This window comes from Neopsephotus bourkii, unplaced genomic scaffold (genome assembly GCF_033783945.1).
Source record: "Neopsephotus bourkii isolate Nb327-2 ecotype Australia unplaced genomic scaffold, CSIRO-AGI_Nbou_v1 NB_1287, whole genome shotgun sequence".
Classification (NCBI taxonomy): domain Eukaryota; kingdom Metazoa; phylum Chordata; class Aves; order Psittaciformes; family Psittacidae; genus Neopsephotus; species Neopsephotus bourkii.
The window spans coordinates 5,047,709-5,073,530 of NW_026901771.1; the positions used below are offsets into that span (position 1 = coordinate 5,047,709).

The 25,822-nt window shown below is 46.7% G+C and overlaps 1 protein-coding gene across 2 annotated transcripts in view; it reads left to right on the forward strand.

The window, feature by feature from the left end:
• Positions 1 to 23,708, forward strand: part of IGSF11 (immunoglobulin superfamily member 11) — a 102,936-nt gene extending 79,228 nt beyond the window's left edge. For both annotated transcript variants that reach the window (XM_061365595.1, XM_061365596.1), the window contains exons 2-7: positions 18,219 to 18,382; positions 19,575 to 19,782; positions 20,525 to 20,680; positions 21,674 to 21,796; positions 22,028 to 22,178; positions 22,861 to 23,708. In XM_061365595.1, coding sequence (XP_061221579.1) covers positions 18,219 to 18,382; positions 19,575 to 19,782; positions 20,525 to 20,680; positions 21,674 to 21,796; positions 22,028 to 22,178; positions 22,861 to 23,311 — 1,253 coding nt within the window. In that variant the 3' untranslated portion in view covers positions 23,312 to 23,708. The remainder of the gene's footprint in view (positions 1 to 18,218; positions 18,383 to 19,574; positions 19,783 to 20,524; positions 20,681 to 21,673; positions 21,797 to 22,027; positions 22,179 to 22,860) is intronic.
• The last annotated feature ends 2,114 nt before the right edge of the window (positions 23,709 to 25,822 follow it).

The following is a 25,822-nucleotide window of genomic DNA, read 5'->3' on the forward strand; positions in this document are numbered from 1 at the left end:
GAGAGGACATGCCTGGTGCTGGAGCATACGCTGTGCATCCTGCTGCTTTAGCAGGCTCGCTTTAACAGTTGGTCATTCCTTAAAGCCTCAGCCCCCTGCAGAAGCAGAGAGGGCCTGGGATGCCTCGAAGGGGCAAAGAGACACAATTGGATTTGACAGGATTTGCACCACAAATTAAGTGCTGAGTGTTAACGTTTGACACTCCAGCTCCATGGAGCTTTTGGGTAGCCCCTCGCAGAGAAATCTGTCAGAAACGCAAGCATCCAGAAAGCAGGGGGAAAACCACCCTGCCACCTCCTGTTTTTCACTTCTTGGAGGATGCAAAACACTGGATCGGTGCTGCATGGCCTTGTCAGCTCCAGTGAGCACCGCCATTCCGTACCACTGGAGAGGAGGGTGCTGTTATGGCAGGGAATTTTCACTCTGCTAACCCTCATACCACAGCTCTATGTTTGGTGCTTTTATAGCACAGAGCTGGTGGTATGGATGGTAAAGTGAGCACAGGTCCTGGAGAATGAGGATCCATATGATGGCCTTCAACTTGGGAGCACGAATTTGCCCCTTCCTGCTGTCCTCACAGCCATGGGCAATTGTGCTGTTGCAGTGGTGGGCACAACCACACTGCTTGGAGCCATGTCCTGTTATCAGTGGGGGGCAATACTGGTGTTGGAGGGGAGAGTTGTGAGTGTCATGGACAGGGCTGCAGAATAGGTGAGCCAGATACTCAATGCTCTTCTCTCTCTACCAGGGAAGTGCTGAGCTGCTAGTCACCATTTGAGGTGCAATGGGATTGTGGAGGTGGCATCACCATCTCTCTTGATCAATTAAAAGAAAAAGTATGAAGCAAACCCATTTAATTACATTTATCCAGGGATGTTCATGTCACAAGACTAACAGAAGGTTGTTTTTATTTGTTAGACTTCCACTCTCCAAAGATAGCTGGATATTCTTTATCTGTCCTCTGTGGTTATGGATTGTTGCTGCTGTCTGAAGCAATACTGTCTTCTGGCCTAGCAGAAATGCTGTATTGCTTTTTAGAGCTTGGAAAAGACATTTTGTGACACGAGTGTAGCAATACAGATCAGTAGGTCCTACCATAACAAAAGCTGCTTAAGCTGTTATAAAAAGCTGTTCCTCTGATGAAAGTTGTCCGTGGATGGGCAGCAGCATTGTGCCAGTCTCAGTACAGCACAGCCTCCCACAATACCACCTTGTCATTAAAGCTGAATCCCTTCCATATGGCCTGTGTTTACTGTGCACATAAATAACATCCCTCTGGCAGCCTCAGAAGACAATTCCTTTTGAGCTGCTGTTGTTCTAAGGTTTATCCAGTGTAGTGCTGACCTTTCTTAGGCTGTTGGGTCCTTTAGCTCTTGCCCTGCTGTACTGTTCTTTAGCCATCCCACATCCTGCTTAGAGATAGCCAAAATCTCTGCAGGGATACAGGGCTCTTGCAGAGGCATCCAATGTGCAGCTTTTCCCTCTGTGTCTCTATGGGGTGTGGGTTTTAAGCCATGCTGATTTAGCTCTATGATCTCTCAGGTGTATACGGCTGAATTTATTCCTCTCTGCTTCTCAAGAAGTGTTTCTCCTAAGGTCATATCCTAGTTTGCAGTCTATTGCTTTGAGTAGTTATTGCTTTCAACCTGCATGTAGACCTCGGGGTATGGCTTCTGCTCCTTCCATCAGTCTCTCTGCTTGTTTGCCTGTCTTACCTCAATATCACATGCCCAAGCAGCACAAAGCCTTGGTGGGGTGAGGGGACACTGCTCCTGTTCACAGCCAGGCAAATGGAGGCAGTAAGTTTTAGCCTTCTGACTTTAGGCTTATCTTATCTGGTTTTCATGGAGTCCAGGAGTAGCCTGCAGCCCCTGAGAGGTCTGGATACCAGAGGCTGGAAACACCTCTTCCAGCAGCCAAAACCATCTTCATGGTTATATGAGCCTCTGCAGCAGCATCTCCCTCATGTTAACATCTTTGAACAAGGGAGAGCTGGTGTGAGCACTTGCAGAAGGCAAGGAAACCAGGTCAGGTGAATACTGTAGAAGCAAATTCAGAGTTATTCAAACAGATGTTCAGGAATATATTTTGCCATACTTGCAGAGTATTAATTGTAATCTGAATTGATGGGCACGTGAGTTTAAAGGTAGAGGGCTGAATCTATGGAAGGAAACATGATCTAGGAGATGAACGACAAGCTGGGCTCTGAAGAGTGAGGGTTCACGTTTAGCTCTGCATAAGCACAGGCAAGTCACCTGTGCTTATTGCTCCTTGCTTCCCATGGGTCCCAGGAGTGCTTAGATCCTGCTGGGGGAACACATCTGCATCCTGAGCAGGCCTGTTTGTGTGCTGGATTGCATCTTCATTCATGATTGTTGCTTTACTTACTTTCTGCTCTTGGCAAATATAGTGGAGATGTGCCAGCTTTTTCTGTCCTGCCTATCACTCATCTGTCCCTAAGACTCTCTCCTCCACTCCTGTTTTCTCAGCTTCCATGGGAAACTGTCAAAACCTTTGTTGGTGGGACCAGTCCTACAAAACCAGGTCTCTGTGAAGTTTTGGTGATGCTTTGCTGCCTGGTGAACAAGAATAGAGTCTGGGAAAGAAGCCAAAGCATGATTCTACTACAGTGATTATTATTATTGCCATTTGCAAATATGGCAGGAAAAGTTACGGTAAACAAGGGAGAGATAAGTACAACTTGTACGTGTTTAATCTCTTCTGTGTGTTTTTAATTTACCTCCTTGATGACAAGTGTTGCTTTAAAGCTAGAGACAGATTGCATCATTTTCCCCTGCAGTCTGGTGACGTCGGGGTTGCCCATTGCATTGCACAGCGTATTCAGTCTCATACAGTACCTTTCACACAGCAGGTGCCAGTCTCCATTGCAGACGAGAGGTCCACTCCTCTAATGCCATCTGGGAAGGTCAGAGAGGCATCAGCACCTCCATGGGGGGGACATCACCTTCAAGAGCTGTGCTTGCCACCCATACAACTTCCTCACCTGGGAGCTGCATGGGCAGCCCTCGCCTTGGCTGGCACAGTGGTTCATCTGGTGGGGACCCATCTGGCTGCAGGTGAGAGCAGCCTCCTGGGGATGGCCTCAGGTGGAGGATTTGGAAGGAAACAAGCCTGTGAGTGCAGGAAAGGGGGCAGGCGACTGTGCTGAGGTGGCTGTTAAAAACATTGATGCTTAAAAAGGAAGTTTTACCCCTTAGAGTAAACATCGTGGTATCACAGACTGTAGAGATGGAAACCTCCTCGGTCCACTGCAGTATTGTTAAGATTGCAGCTGGTAAGACAGCAAATGCCTCCAGAAATCATTGTAAAATTCACAACCCCTCTGCACATGCTGCCTTGTCCCTCAGTCCCCCCTCCCCAGGCAAAAAGAAAGGAGCACAAAAGAGTAACTAGAACTTGGGGCTCAGCCTTGTGCTCCATGTTTCTAAATTACAACCTTTGTAGCATGTGGCATAGGGCAGTTTGGGAACAAGGGGCCTGCAATAATGCTGGAGAGGGACTCTTCATCACGGATTGTAGTGATAGGACAAGGGGTGATGGGTTTAGACTGAAACAGGAGAAGTTCACGTTAGACATAAGGAGGAAGTTCTTTACTGTGAGGGTGGTGAGGTGCTGGAATAGGTTGCCCAAAGAAGTTGTGAATGCTCCATCCCTGTGTTCAAGGCCAGGTTGGACAGAGCCTTGGATGGCATGGTCTAGTGTGAGGTATCTCTGCCCACGGCAGGGGCATTGGAACTGGATGATCTTAAGGTCCTTTCCAACCCAGACCATTCCATGATTCTATGAATTCTTCCTTTCATGATGCAAAATACTTCAGTGAGCCCTCTGAAAAAGGTCTTTGCCCACAGTGAGCTGCGGCAGTCCAGACCACATTGGGCACAGACTGTTTTCTCCTTGGCTGTGCATCCCACATCACTTTGTTAAAGCTGCAGGTGTTCATGGGCACTAGCAGGCTCAGCACTGGGGCTGACCTGCAGAATTTGGTGCAAAGCCTCCCCAGCATTGCTAAGGCACTTGAATGAATGTTAAGGACAGTGATGATTTTGATGCCCTTGAATAAGATCCGGCTGCAAAAAACCACAACTGCAGATAAAGAAGGGAGTGCTGTTTGGAAGTGTCCCTCTTATTCCCACTGGCTCTGGATCACAGAGTGAGGGGCAGTACTCTGAAACGGGACCCAGAGACCCCTGCTCTGAGCCTTTCCCAACTCTTGGGAACCACAGAAGGCTTCTCTGAGCTTGAAGAATAAATGGGGAGAGCAGTGAATACCTGCTTCAAGAGAAAGGAAAGAGTTTTGAAAGACTTCTTTATGCAGAGTAGCACTGATCTGAGCTTTTAATAATGCAACGGACTTGTAAGTGTTCCAAACTGTGAGATTTTTGGAATGAATTTTTAATCCAGGGTTTAACATTAAAGATTAACATGTGCATTTTGAATTTCAAGATGGGAATTTACCCCCAAAAGGGTAAGACATCCTTCAGTGGCTTCTTCTGGTTTTGTTTCATTTTACTTCCCTGCCTTGGGGCATAAAAGCAAAAAACACAAATGAAAGGGAAAACCCAGCATCCAGGCTGTGCTTGGGGAATTCTCAACTTGTTGTTAAACCAGTGGCCGCTCGGGCTCTTTTATATTAATGCTGCTCCTTGGCAGAAGTGACAACATCTGTGTGAACTGAGCCAGCTGTGCAGGAATCCATCTTCATTCAGAGTGGTTGTGTCCTTTGCTGCCTGGGCACAAGCAGCTTCTTGCATCTGTTACGGGGGGGGAACGTTTGCAAAGTGCTTTGCAGAGATTCTAACTTTAAAAGACAAAGGAAGCCTGTTCCAGGTTCTGTAAAAGGGAATTTAGGACATGGGGAAGGGGGGAAAGAGGGGGCAAGTGTACAACCAGAAGTGCTGGGGGGCTTTAGCACCCATGGGTAACTGCTGGCATCAGAGAAGAAGGTGATAAGGAAGGAGGCACATTGTCTTATACAGTAACAACAGCATCTGCATTCACAAAGCCTCTTTCCTGCATTTCATGGAAATTATGATGGTACATATGATGGTATGATTATTATGGTGGTACTCTGTGTGTTTTGAAAAGCTGTTTAAGAGTTTTGGAGCATTTTGTGTGCATCTGACACTTCCTTCAAGGTAGCGCTGCATGCCTCCCTGCCTGCAGTGCTTTGGGGCAGGGCCTCTTGAGCATTTGCTCTTACAGTTGTGTTTGATCCCAACAGAGCTGAACGTAATGAACCGTCTTGGTTATGTTTTTCTCCTTGATAAGAAATGTGTGTGTTAATTTGAAATCAATACTAATACTTGGCACAGTGGTGGAGAGCGTGATTAATGGGCAGGGCAAGACCAATGAATCACATGCCAAAGTCCTATTCTTGTCTCACCATTGACCTGCTGAGTGGTGTGTAGGTGAGTTATACCTTCTCTCCATTTTGTTTTTTCTCACTGCAAAATGGGGACTCTCTGCATTGCCCCAGTGCCTTACCTGCTGGCATATTGTAGAGCTCCATGTGCAGCTTTCTGCACTTGGGTATTTCAGCATGACGCTGGATACCCAACTAGAGGTCTGTCACCAGCTGGAGGGGAGGATGATCAGCATTTGTGAATAAAACAGGCTCAATGACCTTAGCTTGGATGCTTAGAGCTACAGATGGCTCAACCCTCGGTACACTGTGAGCAGAGAAAGCCTCCCAGCATTAGGACTCGTTTCCCCTTGTGCCCTGTGCTGGCACATACCCACATGCCAAAAAGGAATGGAGCAGACAGGCAGCAGGTTTGCAGTAATCTGACTGCTCACATTTTATCTGTTGGTCCTGTTTCCACCATACAATGTAGGAATGATTATCCCAAATTGCTGGAGAGGATGGGGAAAAGGACGAGAGTCTCATTCAGGGAAAGGACTGCAAAGTGCTTAAATAAGGGTGTTCCTGTGGCTTGTGTGTGGAAGTGTGTGTGCCTGATGCCGAACCAAACTTCACATGCAAACACCTATAGCGCCTGAACTCTGAGTATTCATAGGATCAGAGAAGTGTTAAGTTTGGAAAGAACCTTAAGATCATCTGGTTCCAACTGAGCTGGAATTGTTTGTAGGTAAAGCTGGTAACAAACTGGTCATCTATTCCAAGGAAGTACTGATGTATCCTCTCTGTTTTGTCTCACATCGCAGTGACAGTCCATATCTTTCAGTGGGTGGAACAAAAAACCAGGGGAAATTTCCATTGAGAAAAGATGCTCTTCACATGATATTCAAAAGCCATAGCATATTAAGTATGTGTGTGTATAACACTGTACCAGCACTGAATAAAATTATGCAAAGTCAGAATTTATGTAATAGCTAAATATATGGCAAAAGTTTAAATGGATTGAAATAAAGTGCTTTTACCTTATTGAACTGAAGTATACCAATATTACCGTGATCAAATGGGAAAGTCAAAGCAATTCATTTTGTCTTCACTCACTGAAAATGTCATCAAAGTGGATATTCTTACAACCTATTTTGATTTTAATGAAAATTCTTTTCTCTTTTTTTTTTTTTTTCCAGTGGAAAATCGTCCTTTTACAACCTCTTTTAGACAGCTCAACTCATAATCTGAAACATTCAATTACTGACCTGACATTTGCCAGATCCGAAGAAAAATTGGCTTTTCCTACCTTTTCAATTTAGATGAAAAAAGACCCTACCTTTTTTTTGATTTTGTTTGTTTGTTTTCTGTTTGTTTTTAATAATGTTAATAGTTTTAAATCCAAAGTAGTTTGGGATTAACAAAATTTAAGATATGGAAGCCTAATGTCTTTGAACATCTCTATGAAAGCTGGTTCCAACCTGACTGCTTTTAGAGTCTTTGACTGCTTTTATCAGGCTTGTTTCGAGCATCACGTATGAGACAGGGAAGCTTTAGATGCATGTTCTCACTTAAAGGCTCTCTGTCACATCAGTGGGCCACAAGAGTTTTGTTATCAAAATGGATGCAAATGTGATTAGAGCTTTAAGCCCCAATTTGGCAGGGGTATTTAAGCATGTGCTTAATTCTGAAACATCAAGTATATTTCCAGTGACTTAACTGCCTTTAGTGGAATTGCTCGGGCATATCAAACCAGGCTGGGTATCCGTGGCCAAATCAGCCCATGCATGTGGGCACTCTGCTGGCCGTGCATAGATGAAATAGGACTCACACAGCAGGAAAACTTTGATGGGAGCTCAAAGCCATGGTGAAAACCAAAGAACATCTCCCATATATCCTCCTACTTTCACAAAACTTGTGAATTCCCTAAAATGAGAGCATTTCAATTACGAGACTCAAAGCTGGGGTGGACAGCAGGTAGCCACCTTGTTGGTATTGCCTTAGCTGAAAGTTGTGGGTTGCTGGACCAGACCCTTTAAGACTCATTCCGGTGACAGTCCTTCCTGACTTCCAGCAGAATGGGATCAATCTATAAATGAAAACTTCTCAGAAATGTCTGATTTCTTTCTCCTCAGGGGTTGCTTTGATTTAAAATTATTTCATTTTATGTTGGTCTGCATTAGGCAGCCCTTTGTTGAGGGACCCAACCCATCATAACCAGCCACAAGGTGATGATGGTGCTGGAGTATCCTGGTAACAGGGGAAGGCAGCTAAGGGGGGTACCCCAAGAAGCACTGGCGTACCTCTCCTGCTTTTGGCTTGGAGATGTGTGGCCATTTTGTGAGGGTTTATTTCCTACACCCATGCCCTTCTATTCATGGTCCCCTGCACTTCCCTAACCCAAATCCCAGCTCCCATGCTGCTCCCATGGCCTCAGCGGACTTGTGTCATACGTGCACCTTGCATGTGTGCGCTCCTGTTTGTGGTGGATCTCATCAACATCTGGGTGGGGAGATGCATCGTGTCCCTGTTCTCTTGCTGCCTCATCATTTCTTGAAGGTGCAGCAGCATCAAGAAGCCATCTGAGGTTCTCAGGGAATGTCACTGGTGTCTGCAGGGAGGGAGCCATGCAGCAGAGTTTCCCTGGATCTTCACCCATGCTGTGCCTCATAGGGCAAGCACTGTCTCTATTTTATCCATCACCCTCTACTCTTTCTACTTTTGGGGAAGGATCAACATAGCTCTTGATGCTTTGGGTAAAAGTTCAACTGTAGGTCAAGACTATTTGCACTAATGATGGCTGTGTCAAGATATGTGGGAAAGCCACTCAGGTGTGAGTTTGAAGCCTGTGTTTCAGTGACCTTCTTCCTGTAATGGGGGCAGGAGATGGAGATATATGCAGAACATGTCTCTTTCAATGTATTTTGTGTTGAAGTGTTAAAAGTCACTGATGAACCAGTGTTTTTTCCCCCATCCTCACCTCTTTTCCCATCGAGCTGCACCCAATGCTCCTGCCTCTCCCCTCCACACACAAATCATGTATTCCAGCCTGCTCACCCAGCCATCCTGCCTTCCCCTGTACCAGCTTTAATCTTATTCCTTATTGCCTCTGTCCTTCCCACTCAATATAGCATTGAGCATATTTAAACCTCAGGTTGTTTTCCCTTATTAAGCAGTTTATCACTATGTTGCTTTTTTTGTTTTTTTCTTAAACCAGAGGAGAAGGAAGAAATTTATTCTTTTGACCATAAATCATTTACAAAGCTGCTGGGCAGTTAATGTATATTTTATGGCTCAGCAAACAGAAAATAGAAGTGAGTGCCTTAGCAGAGCTTTGAGGACCTGTTTTAATTCCAGCTTCCTAACCCTGTCTGTTCCCTAGTGTTGGGAGCAGATCCATTTCTCTTGCAGAGGCACCAGTGGATGCCTTGTTGTCTCAAAGGAGGCAACTTTGCCTTGTCAGCAATGTCAGATGCTGTTGCCAGCACTTGGCACTGATCCACACCGAAACACATCTCTGCTGACTGGGCTGTGCTGGGAGGATACTGGCAATGAAATGGGATGGGTGGGGGGGGAACTCGAGCCTGTTTTTCCCTTTAGGTTTTGGGGAGAGCTCTAATTAGTCTCCTGCTCTGGGGTCAGCAAGTTGCACACAGCTCTTATCCCACACAGCCTCATTCTGTACTTTGTGTGATGTGGGTTCAGCAGGCCTCAGGTGTGGTTACAGATACCCGTGGGGATGCTTGAGGATGCTTTCAGAGACAGTGACTGGCCATGGTGGTGATTCCCAAATGTTAAAAGCTGGCTTCTGTGAGGTTTTGCAACCTGCTCTAAGCAACGCGCACCTTTGAAGCTATCAGTTAACTCCATGTTTTTTCCCTCTTTTAGGAAACATAGATACAAACCTTCGCAGTGAAAGGTGCATTTTCCTTTCAGATGTGACTGACAAGCATTGAGATTATTAAGAGGAGGGATGTGAGAGGTTTATGTTGGCATCTGAGCTAGATAATGGGAAAATCTTCAGCTCTGAGCTGTTGTTGCAGGCTTTTTGCAAACCTAAGCCGAGCTTCCTACCTTAAATGTACTTGCCATGAACCTTTGATAAGCTTTCATTCCCAAGTCCCTGCAGCTAAAGTAACCTTCTAAATTGTCCATGGTCATTTAAACCATTCCCACCCCTAGAAGTTCATTACTGTTGGATGATGCCTCCACTGTAGCAGTGAGCAGAGCAGGACTGTGTGTCTGCAATGCAGTTTTCCTCTTTCACAGCAAAACAAGTTAGCCCATCCTTACACTGTCCTCAACAGGTTATGTTTATTAATGCTTGGCTGTGAGATGGAGGCACAGCTTCCTTTCTGCTTTTGCTGGTCTGGGGACAATGACCTTGTGTTGAGTGGCAAGGCAAAAAGCAGAGGATGACAGCATCTTAAGTAACTGCAGCAGGATTCCCTACAGCTGATCTATCACAGCAGTAGGGGTGAAAGAGGAAGGACTGTATTTGCCAGTCTCAGCTTTGTAGAAGACACAGAATAAGGAGATACCCTTCTAAGCTCAGCTAAACCTTCGCTTTCCTCCTTGCCTGTGATTTTGAATATGGTGTTTCAAGCCTCGCTGGAGGACCTTAGGATGGAAAGAAATGACTGGCACTCCAGTTGCAAGCACGCAGGGGTACCCTGTTTGTACCTTGGGTATGCTGCCTCACTGTGGCCTTCAGCATCTTCTATAGACAGATTGCATGCTCCTCCTGATTTGCCCACCTGAGCCCTGGGAGGATGAGTCACTGATGACTCTGATGCTGGGCACAGCCAGGAATGGGCAAAGTTGACACCAAATGGTCCTATAAAGTGGGCTAAATTAGGCTTGCATCCCCATGCACTCTTTCAATTCAGGGAGCAATGAGCAAGCACTTACATTCCTGGTCCCCTCTGGTCTTGCTCATCTGCCAAAGCACACAATTCCCCAGCCTCAGTAGAGCAGCTGCTCCCTGATTCTCCTGCAAATGCTATGAACTCAAGGACTGCCTGCTCAGATCACAGCAGTCTCTGTCTCCAGCCAACGCCGCATGCATCGGAGGGAAGTGTTAAACTTTCCATAATGTCCCTAATTGTGCAACACTATACCATGGAGAGGGGATTAACGTATGCCCCAGAGCACGGCCATTGATTAGTTTTATCCTAGCTAATGTCACTGTAGATTCTATTTTTTTTTCCTATTGATGTTCTTTCCTATTTTTATAATCTTGCTCTAATACAGTGCAGTTGTTTTTTTTTATCTCTAACTTGGATGCATACTGCATCTAAGGCAGCAGAGATGAAAGGCAACCATCCCAGCTAGCAGGAGATGCAAAGGAGGCAGCTTCAGGCAGGCTGGATAGAGGCACAGAGCAGGAAAAGGCACTGGGAGCACAGCAGAAATCCAGAACTGGAAAGGACTTTTGGATCGTTGGGCTATCACCATGGCATCTATAAACTGGATTTGTGTTCTTGTTAGCAAGCTGCTCTAACCCTTCTGCATTTGAAGATTGTGACTAATTAAATACAAGGATTAAGATGTGTTGGAAGAGCCACATTCAGGTCACACAGATAGCTTAACATCATTTGATCCCTGCTACACAGAGAGTGCAGCCCCTCTTGATTTCCCTAGCAGCTTTGAATGCTTAGCAGTTCAGCAAATCAAACCCTTGAGGTCTAAATCTGAGCAAATCCCACACTAACAGGGACCCTCTGGCCTCCTGGAGGTGATTGACAGCAGGACACAGGGAATCTCTTCCAGAAATTGGAAAGGAATCAACGGGAGGCAACTAACAGCATTCTTGAAGTGCATATAGCCAAAATCTTTCCTGCCTATTTCTGGTCTTTAAGTTCAGTTTTCATCCTGCCTATGGCTGCAGGTTGGGAAGGGCAGTGGCAGGGAAATGTGCTTTGTGTCATCTCAATCAGACGGTTGTTTGAAATCCTCCTCACAGCTGGTCTGCAGAGAAAGACCTATTTCTGAAAGTGAGGATGGCAAGGGTGGTAGGGACTGCTGTTCACCAGGCCAACAGTGGAGGCTGGGGCAGAGTGGGTCAGCAGGAAGCTTCACTGTTAGCTGTCTGCCTAATCCAGATGAGGTTATAAATGATAAGGCAGAGAGGTCAGTATGATCAGCACAGATATACAGGTAGCCAGTGTCCCTGATGAGCTGGTCTGCTTCTTGGCAACAAACACTGCAGGGCTTGAGTTAAAGACCCTGATTTCTTTTCTCCCTGGATTATTGTTTGCTAGCCCACATATCCCACGGGGTGGGCTGCAATCCTGGAATTGCTCTTATTGTGGTAAAGTGGATTATTTACTTGGGAGATTTTATACTGGACAGATGACTAGATAGCACCGTTGTGCCTGATGATTTCTGCAGTGATAAAGGTGCTTAGATGTTAACTTGGCTTTTGACCTGTGTTTAACAGAGAGAGTAATATGTACACACCTCAGAGGAAAAACCAGTGTCAGTGTAGGTTTAACACCTGTATTATGGAAATCTTGATCTAAACCTATGCTAGGTGTGATAGTTTTCACACTGTTTGTTCCAGCCTGTCCTGCAGGGCCAACAAGGATAGGAGGGAAAGAGTTGGATATTTGTCAGATTACTACCCCATTGCTAGACCTGTGAGCCAGAAAGAGCCAGCATAAGCCTTATTTTGGGATATTGTCCCTGTTCAAATAAAGGGAATAGGCTCACCCGTATAAGAGATGCCCACAAACTAGGGCATGGATGCAATCACCCTCCAGATGCGTGTGGACCAAAGTCTGCCTTCTCCTTGCTGTGAGCTAGCAGAAGGGCTATAGTGTGGTGCAAACATTTCTTCTTCTCACTATTGCTGCCAGCATAATTGTTCCAAGTAGGTCTCTACCAAGCATCCTCCCCAGGACATTGGCCCAGGGGTAGGTACAGTCTCCTATGGCAATGTGCATCTGTCCCAGATGCCTGCCCTGCAGAATGCCTTTGGAGGCTGGAAGTTTTTCCATGGTAGGATTTCTGTAGTGAACTGCAAATAATTCAGCCCAGCTGGGCATTAATTCAGACCTGTGCTTGGTGATGTTGGTCCTACAAGCAGGGTAGAGTATTGCAGGCTACCTCCAGTTATTAGACTTGGTGAATACTGCTTTTGGTTAGATAGATTCTGAATTAGCAAGGATAACACATCTAGAATGACAGACGGATACGCAGTTCCTGATGAGAACAGGCAAGACCAGTATTCAGGCAGCTTGTTGAGCAGCCTGTTTGGACACTGTCATATCAGGCCGGATAGCTTCAGTGTTATCAGTGCTTGCAACTGCAAGTCGGCTCCTTCAAGAGCCTTTGAATGGTGTCTGCACTAGCAGGTCCTGTGGCAGAAGTATTCCCTGCAACCTACTCTCTCCTCCACCTAAGTCACTCCTGGGTATGGATTTTGCTGCTCTCAGTGCGTTGGGTTGGCAACATATCTCAGCTTGTTTGAGGTGGGAGATATGTCTACTCTCTAGCACAGAAGGCAGCTTTGGTCCCAGACTCAGAGATGCCCAAAGGCACAGTGACTTGTGTTTTCCTTTTATCTCAGGAAAAAGACTTTTCTGCAGTTTCTCCCTCTGTTGCCTGATTGTATGCCATGTTCCTACCCTGTTGTTGAAGATTTTGAGTGACCTCATCTTTGCCTCTCTAACAAGGGACCCAAAATGTCATACTGCCAAAGGCATCTTCCCCAGGAGGTGGCAGAAGGATTGCTAATTGCACCAGGAGGGATGGGGGAGCAATTCCCTGGGTTTCAGATGCAAGCTGATACAGCTTGAAGCTTCATTGTTATTTCCCCCCAGCCACACACATTTCTGTGAGTGTTCCCTTGAGGTCTAGAGATGGAGAATGCACACAGCTGAGTTTTTTCATCCCTTTCACACCTTCCTCTCTCCTTTTCCCCCTGGCCATTTGCTTCCCTGGTTTGCCAGCGCTGCAGAGTGAACCTGTACCCTGGCTTCTGCATATGCAAAGTCATGCTAGCCCAGCTTTCCACACCACTGAAGTATCAGGAGGTTGCTGCTAGCAGGTGCAAATGCTGCTGATTTGCCAAGAGCTCTTGGGGGCACTTGCAAAGTCGAGAGTGTCCTCTAGAAGAAAGTGAGGCAGGAACTTGACTTTCATGGTGTGAATGATCCTCCAAAGAAACCTCAGGTTTTTTTCTGTGGTCCTGGGAGATCAGCACTGAAGATGATGGGGAAAGACCCTCTCTGTGCACTATACTGCAACCCAGCCAGGGATAACCCACTGAGCATGGTTGCCTCTGACAACCAAATGCTGGGGATGATCCAGCAGTAGAGGAGGGCATGCCCTTTGCACAACTTCAACAGTGTGACCACAGTGCTTCCTGAAGGCAAAGACTCTGAGGTCCTTGTGGTCTGTGACTGCCTGTCATCATGGTGACATGGACTGGTGATTGTGCATTGACTGTTCGTGTTATAACCTGGTCTGTTAATGTGAAGTGGTGGTGGTGGTGGAAGTCCTCATTTCCCCCACTGTCAGCCAAGGTAATTTTCTGGTCTTGCTGGTAATCTCTAGCAGAGAGACTGGAAGTGAGTGGGAGCTAGGAACATTTTAAGTCAGCTTAGTCAAAGTGTTAAGATGTGCCCATGTCTTTCAGCTTCACCGCATCTCATGTATTCTGAAGCCCTCAGGTTTGCAACCCTTGTAGGAAAGCTAGTAAACGTGTGGCAGCACCTGCCTTCCCCTCCTCATGCCCAGCAGGGAGGCAAATGCTGGTTGTGGGACTGGGCCTTACACACTTGTGCCATGATGTATGAACTATCTATACAGATTCCTTCATGGATGCAGGGGAGGGAGCTAAGTGTGCTTACTTGGAAAACCATCAGTGAGCTATCACAAATGAAACCAGAGTGATCTGTTGCTAGATAATTACTTGGTCCTGGAAACAGGAACGAACTCTAAAAGAGCCTCTGTAGCCAAAACATTGTTCTGCTGGCTGGGTCCCGCATAGGGGACACAAAAGTGGAGCATCTGTTCTAATTAGTGATGGGAGCTTCCTGCATCAGGATCAAAGGAGAAAGCCTTTACTGAATCAAGCTAAGATCAAAGTGTCCTATGTACAGGAAGGGTCCGTTCCTCTTTCTGCTGACAGTGGTGTACCCTGTTCTTCCTCTAGGCATGCTGCTTACAGGGATGCTTAATTACTGAGTAAGGAGAAGTCTGCACATACAAGAGAGGGTGTAATGGCCATTGTAATCCAATTCTAAGAGATGATTTGTCATGATCAATGCTGCTTGTCTCTCACAAGTTGTTAACCTTCTTCGGATGCTTAGAAAAGATCTGAATTGTGTGCCCTTGCAAAAGGAGATCCTTTAAAACATCCTTTGCCTGTTTTTTCTGACCTCTTATGTGCAATTTTACTTAGTAGATTGGCTGTATGTGTGTGCGTATGTCTATATTTGCATTTATATTTACCCAAGGGGATTCAAGTCCTCATTCCTTAGGCTGCATTGAAAAATCCTCATCCCAATGGATATGCTAAATTTGAGATATCTTCCTCCCTTTCTCCCCTGCCTCCCTCCTTTTGCATTAATGCAAAGCCATGTTTTTGCAACCTCTGACTTTGGAATGTTTAAGCATATATCGTTTGGTTGAGTTTTCCTGCTAGGTGTCTTCCTGGGCATACAGGTTTTATAAGCGTATATGTCTTTGTGAGCATCCACCTGTGTCTTGGGCCATGAGTATTGGTGTGGAAGGATGCAGTCATGTAAATACTTAGTCTGAGAGACAAAGAAAGACACTATGGTTTCTAAGGAGGATTTGATCTTTGGTCTTTCAGCTGTCTCCCTGAGAGAGGAGTTGTGTTGTAGTAATGCCCCCAAGGTGATGTACTAACACACCTACTTCCCTTGTTTATGATGGTGGAAGAGGACTTTGCCTACCTTTGGTCTCCTGACTCTCCTATTGCCTTGTTTAAGCTTACTTGTCAGAAGCAGTTGTGTGTGTTTTCCTCAGCTGTAGCCCTGCAGGTGCCACTTAGCTTAACAAAACGAGTCTTTGTCTTTAAAAGCCTCCTTCCTCGTACACATCCAGGGCCAAAGAGCAGCTGACAAGCCCTGGGATATATGAGGCAAAGGCAAGTCTGAGGAGCTGGCTTGCCGGCTGGTTTAACAAAGGCAGAGACAGGATAGCGTGGTCTGTGTGGAGTGCTCATCTTGCATGTCAGGTTCAAAACAGCTCCCTTTATCAAGGCAAATGGACAGGAACCTCAGCTCTTCCTTAGTGCACCCCCTTCTCCCCTGAAACCACTTCATGGCATTCAAATTAAAAAGGATGCTGTGGTCCCTTGAAAGGGGAAGGGGATTATGGGGCTGTGGGATGCTGCAGGGTGGGAGTCAGGTACTAGCAAAGCAAAGGGAATATTATCTATTTCTTTCCTTTTTATAAAGTGTTTATAAGTAGCTTGGGAAATTCCCAAATGTATTGAAAAGATATTTATAAAGTGAAGAAATTATGCATGTTCTATTTTAGTGTTTTTATTATCCTGCAGGATGTTTGCAATCAACGAATAGTAAATATTAGGAGTAGCAAGATTGTGGTGAGGTATGAAAATCACATCAGCTTGATGATGGAGTGATTGATGTAACTAACCTTGCAATGCAAACTGGAAACTCTGCCTTTTTCAGTGAATTTAATATTAGTGAATACTCACACTTAAGCATTACTTTTTCTGAATGACAAGAGTTTGAATGTGTGGGGTTTTCTTGGAGGGGCTGAAGAATACGTGCCACTGTTCCAAATCAGATGAGTAGTTGGTTTTCCTCTCATGGACAACATCTTATTAAATCTGTGCTGAACATGGCAGAAGAGCTTTCTGCACCATGTTGGAACAAGAAGTTAATACAATAAATGTCCAAATTGTTGTAACTCTGCACACTGTTTAGCACATGGATGATGCTAGACTGGATGAGTAGTCATGGCATGGTAGCCTTCAACTCTAGGCCTTCAGAAAAGATGATCCCTCATCAGGGTCATATTCAGTAAGTGTCATCTCCAGACTTGACATGGATCACTTCTGGGCTACTGCCACTGCTTGGCCAGCAACAAGCAATTGAGGAGTCCAAAACCATTCCCAGTCTGATCACCACAGATGTAACTGGAAGGAAGATGCTTTGTAATAAAGGTGATGCTTATTACTGGCTCTTCAAATGATTTACTTCCACTTGCTGCTGACAGCCCTGCATAGGAGATTGATGGATTAAGCTTTCAGCAGCTGCTCCTCATCCAGGCACCTAATTCTCTGAGATGTTAGCACCAGAGATGAGCTATTTCCCTAGGACTTTCCAAAATGTCCCATACTTTTAAACATGTGTGAAGCCTCTGAGGAAAGTCAGGGTATTTTTTTCCTGCAAAGTAAGAAAGTAATGAATTTGACTTGGAGGCATTAAAATAGCATTTTGTCTAGCTGTGTTCTGAAGCACTTCCTGTGCTTCCCTGAACTACCTGAGGCATTGGAGGAGGGAGACATGAAGGTTGCTGAGGATTTGCTGCATCCTGGAGTACTGCAGCTACAGAGCAATAAGTTCAAACCCAGGCCGTCATATTAGGCTCCTCAGGTGCTAGAGACTTTGGACCTGTAGCATCTGAAGCTCAGTGCCTTCAGGCTCTGAGCAGCCCATCTCTCCATTAGGAAGGCTGGGAAGGATCCCACAGCAGACAAGTGTGTGGAAGAAGACTCACCTTTTTCTCAGAAATCATCCTGTTTTATTTCTTCATAGTTCAGATAAAAGCTTATTCTTGTGAAGCATTTCACCTACAGCAAACCGGGGTCTCTTAGCAGAAAATAGAAGCTTTGCTGGCAGCCTTTCCTGGGGTCAAGGTGGTCCATGGACTACACCTAGGTGCTAACAATGTTCTGATGCTACCTAAGAGCTTGAAAACTCCTTGCCTTCTCCTCCAAGAGCCTCTGACATGCTTTTAGCAAGAAGATGGTGAGCTGTCACATAGAGAGATGGTTTTTGGAGTCAATATTTTGTTTTTTTTTTTGGGGGGGGAAATAGCTTAAAGAATTCCAGTGGTATTCAAAATGGTGATGGTTAATCCTTGGTTAGTTTCATTTGATAAGATATTGGCAGTAGGAGGCATTTCCCTGTGTGACTTGCAGTCTAAAACCTTCAGCCTTTTAGCTGCTGTGCTGGGAAGCTGGGACTCATCCAGCTTTGAGCCCTTGTCTAGCCTATGTGGAATGCAAATAACTGAATGATGGAAGTGCTGGGAAATAAATGAGATTTGATGAGATCCTTCATTGTCAGTAGTCATTTTTCAGCAGCTAGATAGTAATACCTGGTCTGTAAGAGTTTTACATTTTTAACTCTTTAAAAGTGGCACTAAAATGTTTCTGCTTATGCAGGACTTTGTGGGGCATAGAAGCATGGGAAGAACTCTTCTTACTCCTTGGTGAAAATTTGTGGAGTGCAGTTCCCTTTTTTGTTTCAGTGATGTTGGGTATCATTAAGATTGACGGGTTTGAAAACATACTTTGTTATCTCTTAGGCACAGCTTGGCTGCTCCTACAGCTCTCCCTGTTGCCAAAACAAAACCTATTGTTTTCAGAGGCTCTGAAACTAGAGTGCTGTCACTAAAAAGGGCCACCTATCTGCACTTGCCTGTGCAAAAGGTCTGCATGAGAGCAGCCTGACCTGTTGAAGGAGGAATAGAGTTCTTTTTAGCCTGGAATAATCAGTGAAGTATAACTGTGTAAAACCAGGATGCTGCTGTCACGACCTGCAAGTGTATTTGGCCACTTGCAATGCTTGCATTAGATGTCCTTCTCCAGATATGCTTGAACTGAGTGTCCTTCTCTTTCCAGGTCTGGTGAGTCCTCTGGAGGTGTCAGTCAGTTCAGGGAGTATCCAGGTTGCACGAGGCCAGACAGCAGTATTGCCCTGCACCTTCACCACTAACGCTGCTCTCACCAACCTTAATGTCATCTGGATGGTCATTCCTCTTTCTAACGCCAACCAGCCTCAACAGGTAGGTCCTTTCTTACTGAAACATGTATTTCTTTGGGGATTTCCTTTTCTTCACCCTTTTCATGCTGATCTGGATGTAGATGCTTTACAATGTTGAGTCTCTGGTTGTCCCAGAACCTCATTGTCCCTTCATAGCTGAATATGCCCCTTGGATCTTACTTGAATCTGTTTTCTTCAGTGCTTTCCTAACTGATGCACACTGTGTCCTTGGCCACTTTGGCTGGAAGTGCATTTGGGGCAGGTGTATGTGGTACTGTATTGCTGCCTGGACCTTTCTGTTCAAAAGAGGACAGGAGGTGTAATCCATGTTTTGGTGCACTGTATATTGGATTTGAAGGACCTAGAAGCAGCTTCACACTTAAACAGGTGAAATCTATGTAAAATGTGCCATAACGCAATCCATAGACTCTTCTCCCCTTTTGCTTCTCTTCTTTTGCACTGTCAGTTGCTTATGCAAGCACCATTCTCATTCATCAGCGAATGAGAGTGTTGTGGTGGGCATAAGAATCAGAAGCTGAGATCTGTTTTTTTGCCCACAAACTCTGACAGCAGAAGGTTGCTATTGCTCTGAAATGCATCTGTCTTGGGTCACACTGCCCTTATCACATTTGGTATTCAGTTGTGAGAACCTGCACTGAGGAGTACTTGCTCCTCAGGGACTTGGTCTGAATACATACAGCTATGTAAGCCGTCTGGCTGGTAGAGGCTGTGCATGTTCAGGGGTTTCATTGCCTGTCATTCAGTTCATCCCAGTGATCTACAGTAAGTGTGAAATCATGGCAGCACCTTACTGGCTGAGACTCCAAATGATACTGTCCACTGGGGAGGTGTTTTTCAGCAAAGTACTCACTGACCTGCAGAGAATCTCTGCTTCTCTACATTGATTCTATCCAAGTGGGTGATGAATATTACGCAAAGCAGGCTGGTGCTGCCAACCCAGCTATGGAAGACCAGGGTATCTATCTGTTCTGTTATCTTTGTGAACATCTTTATTGACATAAAATAGGCCACAGAGTGTGTTCTTTTAGTGAAAACACCTCTACTAGGATGGGTCTGCCTTGCACAACTAGATACTGAGGTCTGGTGATTTAGAGATCTTTAAAGGACTGGTCCTTCTGGCTTTGGAAGCTCACATTTTGCATGCTGTTCTTCCTCCTTACTCAGTTTTGTTTGAGCTCTCTTTTCTTTTCCAGGTTATTCTCTACCAAGGGGGTCAGATCTTTGGTGGTGCACCCCAGTTCTATGGGCGAGTGGGGTTTGCTGTGACAATGCCAACCACCAGTGCCTCGATCTTCATTAACAACACTCAGCTATCGGATACTGGCACATACCAGTGCTTAGTCAACAATCTTCCAGACCGAGGCGTCAGGAATATTGGAGTCATTGGACTTACTGTCTTGGGTGCGTTTGTGGGTATTATGGGGAAGATGGGAGAAAGGGGGACAAAGGATTCTCTGTGCATGATAGTGCATCATAGCAGAGAAATATGGTAGCGTACATGTTGAAGCCCATTGGCATCCTGTGGTGAGGGATGGTATTGTAGGAGTTTGTAGGGCACACAGTCTTCATATGTAGGTAATACATAATGGAGTTTCAAAATATGGCGAAGAGAAAACTTTTGTGGAGTTACAAAGAAACATGAATTAAGTATGAGGGCATCCTGGAGAGCTGAAGGGACCATAAGAGTTTTGACAAGAAGAGAATGACTATAGATCTTTGCTTCCTTTTTCATGAAAGCAGTTAATACTGGATGATCCCTAGGATGTTAAGTACTCCAGAGCTTGTGCCATTATAGGGATATGAAAGCAAAACCCGACCACAGCAACCTCTATTAGCTCTCACCACCCTTACTGTCTCAAAGACAGAAACGTCACCTTTTTCTCTATGGAGTGATCTAAGAGAACTGAGTCCTGTGAAAGTCAGCAGTGGTCTGTAACCTTGATAGGCTGGTGGGTTAGGAATCTTTGTGAATTGTCATGCCGCAGACCCTAAGGGATACTTGTCTGCTGCCTGCCTCTTTTCCCCTTGTCAGCTCTTGCCAGTGTCCTTGCTTTTCCCAGCAGCCCTTACCCAGAAAGAGCCTGAACTCCACTGTCTGGTTGTATTTCCTGACCTGCTGTCACCCTCCCCTCTTCTCTCGCAGTTCCTCCGTCTGCCCCGCTTTGCAGAATCCAGGGGTCCCTGGACGTGGGCAGCGATATCACACTGACCTGCAGCTCCGAAGAAGGCATTCCCCGACCAACATACCTCTGGGAGAAACTGGACAATATTCCCAAGTTACCCCCAACTGCCACACAAGGTGCTCATTCTGTTGATTATCCTCTTATTTCCCAAGTGACAGCCTGGGCTTTCCTTTCTCTGAGCTGCCAGAGGTGGCATGGCTCATTGAGTGTTTGTTACCACTTGCATGGTCACTTTATTGGAACAAAGATTCCTAGAGCCCATGGTGGACTAGGTACCCTCCAGTGGCCACTTAAACTTTCATGGGGTTTTGATACTGAAACATGTTCCCCTTTGAGGAACAAGGATCTGGTTGAATGGGAGAGGGAGAACATGGTTGCCAGATGCTGCCATGTGGCTGGAGTTCTCAGCTGCTGACTCACCTGCATTTTAAACCAAATGAAAGGATCGTAGGTTGGAAACTGGGAGAAGGGTAGCAGAATCATCCCAAGAAAATACCGCCAGTTTCTCGCACCAAGATCCCTGTTCTCTTTCATTTGTACTTAAAAGAAAGGCTCTGATCAGATTGGGTATTGCCCAGCTCCAAATCCCATCCATAAGATTCCTAAGCCTAGGTGTCCTGACCAAGTAGTGATAGCTGTACTTTTGCCCTTTATTTGACTGTATTTTAAGAATACACAAGCATTTTCATTTTACATAATTCAGGAAAGAAGAAAAGTGGCAGAGCATGAGGTGGGAAGCCCAGGGATGGGCATGCAGGGGTTCTGCAGGGCAGGATTGAACTTGGTAGATGAGTCTGGGTATAGGTGATGGAACATATCCTCCTTCCTCTTTTTTCTCACGCAGTGCTGAGAGTCCCAAGCTTTCATTTGTAGAAATTCAGCTATCAGAAGAAAAAGAAGCATCTAGTGTAAGCTCCTTAAGACCTAATCTTGCCTATGGTTGGGAGGTGTGGTGTGTGCACGCACACACACACACACACAGTGCTTCCATCTCAAGCTTGTTTCCTGGTTTATTTCTCACATCAAAATTCTCTATTTGCTGGCTTTGCCTTTTCATGGTGTTCCTCAAGGAGGGGAGGGATTTAAATCCTTCTTTTCTCTCTGACTAGACCAAGTCCAGGGCACTGTCACTCTCCGAAATATCAGCACTGTGTCCTCAGGTCTTTACCAATGTGTGGCTTCAAATGCCATTGGAACCAGCACTTGCCTTCTGGACCTGCAAGTCATTGCACGTAAGTATTCTGCCAAGGGAGGCTTGGTTACCTGCTTCTGCCTTGTGACAGTAAAGCATGTAACCATGTTTGCTGTGAGCCACCGTATGCCTCTCTATCAGAAGACTGTTGTGCCCTGGAAAGGGGATATTGCCTTTTTCCCCTTCCAAGACACGGTAGCTTCAAATGCTCATGGATGGCCACAACTCAGCCCTGATTTCTTCTCCATTCTCTGTTCAATCGTCCCTGCAGCCCATCCCCGGAGTATAGGCCTGATTGCAGGAGCAGTGGCCACAGGTGCTGTTGTGCTCGTGGTTTGCATTGTGTTGGTGGCCGTGGCACTGTTTTACTGGAAAAATAAACACAAAGAAGAAGAGGAGGAGGAGATTCCCAATGAGATAAGGTAAGAGGCAGGGAAAGCTGGTGGCAGGGAATCTCTGACTGCTCAGCGAAAGTAGCAGCTGATAGGAAGGCAATCAGAACTCGAACTCTTGCCAATCCTGGGTTTGTTCCAGTGGGTCAGGGGATGATGTCCTTGTGTGTCCAGAAAATGAAGGGAGCAAATAGAGAATGGTAATCACAGATCTAGTTTTCAATATTGTCTATTGAGAGCTTTGATTTGGTGTTAGCTCTGTAGAAGAATGACATGTTGGGGATCCAGAACCACAACATCAGCCAGTGATAGCTGAAAAGTGCTGGAGGTAACACTTTGATCTTCTCTGGTGTTACTGCCCCAGTGTTTCCCTCTGGTGGCTACCTGAAGCTCTGCTAAGAATCAGTTTCATTGTACTGGTTGTACAGTCAAACTTACTACCTGTGAAGTACTAGTGGCTGATACAGCCACCAGTTTTGTCCCCCTAGACACGTAAGTGTGGATTGTTTACCTCAGTGGTAGGCACACAGAGGAATTAATGTGCAAAGAGGTGGGTCCTGCAAAGAGGGGTGCGTAAATGGACCAAGAAGAAGTGTTAGCTCATGTTGGAACTGTCCTTCACCTGGAATTGATGGTGTTGACTCCAGCAGGATGTGGTGGGGAGGTGTTGGGCAAGTGGGACAGCATCTTCCATGTGCCCTCTCCCTCACAGGGAAGATGACCTTCCGCCCAAATGTTCCTCTACTGCGAAGACATTCCATGCTGATGCATCCTCATCGGAGAACGACACCCTCACCTCCTCCAACACCTACAACAGCCGCTACTGGAACGACCCCAAAGCCAACCATGCCACGGACTCCTTCACCCGCTTCAGCAACGCCAACGACACCCACCAGCCCCCTTTCTCCCGCTCAGGGAGCACGAGCACCCGTCCCGTCTATGCCAACGGCGGCCACCCATCCCCGGCTCCCCCTAAGACGCTGGTGGTGACGGCCAGCACAGCACCGTCCCCTCAGGAGGTGATGCGCAGCAATGGCTCAGTCAGCAGGAAGCCACGGCTGCCACACACTCGCTCCTATGCTGTCAGCCAAGCCACACTGGAGCGCATCGGGGCTGTCCCTGTCATGGTGCCCGCTCAGAGCCGCGCTGGCTCCCTTGTGTAGGGCCATACCGGCAGCTGAGAGCCAAGCAAGGGACCTCTCCCACCTGGTGGGGGCAAAGAGACCCTACTCCTTCCTGAAAGGCAGCGAGGTGGCAGGGGACACACACACACACTTGCCTCTCCCCCTGCACTCCCCTCCAGAGGCTGCTGCTGGCTGGTGGGACATCCTCGGCTGTGCCGCATTGGAGCTCCTTGTGCTGGTGGATGCCACAGACGTGCCAAGGCCGGAGGAGCAGGGATGTTGGGATGTGCTCCCCAGCTGCGGGGCACTGGCTGGGATGTGCACCCAGCCCTGACCTTGGGGGGACTTTTGCTTTTGTTTCCCTCTAGGGATCCATTCCATCCATTTGGGTCTTTCAGGGAGGTTTGGGGAGATATATATATATATTATTTTTTTCCGTTGTTGTTGCTGTTTTATTTTCAAGAGGACGACAGCCTGCATCGGGGCAGGGAGAGGTGCTGAGGCAGGGTATGCCTCAAGATGGCAGCCCCAGCTCTCTCGCCACGGCCCCAGTCCCACTGTTGGATGAGGGAGGGCAGCACACCAGGGCCAGGAGGTATGGACCAGGCTGAAGGGGCAAGATGAAGGCACAGCCACCAGCCTGGCCAAGGGGATGGCTGGCTGAAGGCACTGACTGGGGAACATTTGTGTTTATTTTCTGCAGTTCTTCCCCCACCCCAGCACGCACACAAACCCACACAGACACACACGGGTCCTCCTCAGGGTGGATGTTCTTCCTGCACTGGCTTGAGGTACCACCAGGGTTCATGTTGGTCATGGCTGTGGAGGATGCAGCTGTCCGAGCATCTTCCCCTGAGACACTCGGTGCAGGGTGAGGGTGCATCACTGCTACTGCTGCTTCTGTAGGGCTTGCTTCGTTTCGGTTTCGGTTTTGGTTGTTGCTGGGGTTATTCAGGAGGCAGAGAGGAGCAGGGTGGTGTGGCAGAGCAGCAAGGCAGGTCCAGAGCCATCTGCTGTGCCTGGGTTGTTCTGCTTTGGGGCAAGTGACTTCAAATCCCAGAGCTTTGATATTTGCATGGTGGGTTTTCCTTAGCCAGCCTATGCACTGCTGCCCCTGCAGGGCTTCGTGTTTGTGCTTGGGGCCCTCACAAGGAGGCGTCACAGTTTTCCTTCCAGCTCTACCACGCGCACAGACTTCACAGATGCTGAGGTTGGCAGGATTTGTTTCCACATCTCTCCTTAGAAAGAGTGAAAGCAGGGGCTTAACGGAGTGGGCACCCCTGTGGAAGCCCACATGCTATCTCTCTGCCTCCCTTACTTCCCTCAGTGTCCCGGGACAGGGTACTGGTGGCATCTGCCAGTAGCTCTGCCATCTCCTCGGAGCAGGGAGGTGGCTGTGGCTGGCACCTATCCTTTTTCTATTGCAACTAAATAGCCTTAATAAAAGCCAAGAGTTGAAGCTGCTGAAGGAACCTGGTGCTATTTGGAGGGCTGGGACTTACCCTCTCAGAGAGCACTGGCTCAAAAGGACTGTGCCTGGATGGGTGTCTCAGCCCTCCTGCATAACACCAACCCTTACACATGTAAAGCCAGTGGGCACCTCCAAAAGCACCAGAGCCATCCCAAGTCTGCTCTTGGAAAAGCAATGTGGGGAGTCACAAGTGACTCTCCGTAGCTCTCACATTGGATAAAGGGTCTGTTTAAGCCAACAGACTCCTCCTCATCCCCACTTTCCTTGTCCTGGCGCGGCTTTCCTTTCCCTAGCAGTGCACAAACCTTGGGCAGGCCCTTTTGCCTCAGCAGTACCTTTCAAATGCAAGCACAGACTCTGAAGAAGAGGAGGGGAGAGGTGAGGGCTGGGTTCCCACATGGACAAACTGGCTCTTTGGGAGGTTGGGGGCTCCCAGGCAGCACTAGCTTTGAAGCTTGGCTGAGAATTTGTGCCTTCTTTGCTTAAAACAAAAACAAAAGGGAAAGGAGGGGGGAAAAAAGAAATCCAACCTCCCTTCCTTCCCCAAAACACAACTCCATCCAGAATGGGTGCAAACACCTGCAGCAGTGCAGGCAGGAGGTTGCTCTGTGTGTGTCTACACACGTTCTACCAGAGCAGTCCTCTTTCCTGCCTGTCTGCTCACTTTGTTGCTGGGTGGTAGAATTGAAGGGGGAAGAAGAGTGGCTTTAGAAACCTTAATGTGGGAGGGGAAAACACAAAGGAAAACAATCAAAGAAAAGCCCAGACACATCCTCTCTGCTCTTGTAACAACCCCTGTGTGACATTTACAGGAACACTGCCCTCAGCAGGTCCCCTCCTCTACTGGGAAAGCTCCTCTGGTTCCTACCCTCCATGAGACTGTTTGCTCCTCTTTCTTTGTTCTTTCTAATTGTCTAAAATTCAATAAAACTTTATTCATATAAAAAAAAAAAAGGATTTCTTACTGCCTTCTGCTGCTTTTTCCACCCTCTTTACCTCATTCTGTAACTGCAATCCATTTGGCTGTTAATACTCATCCTTGATACAAATGGCAGTAAGCAGCGATCGTGCAACCAAGA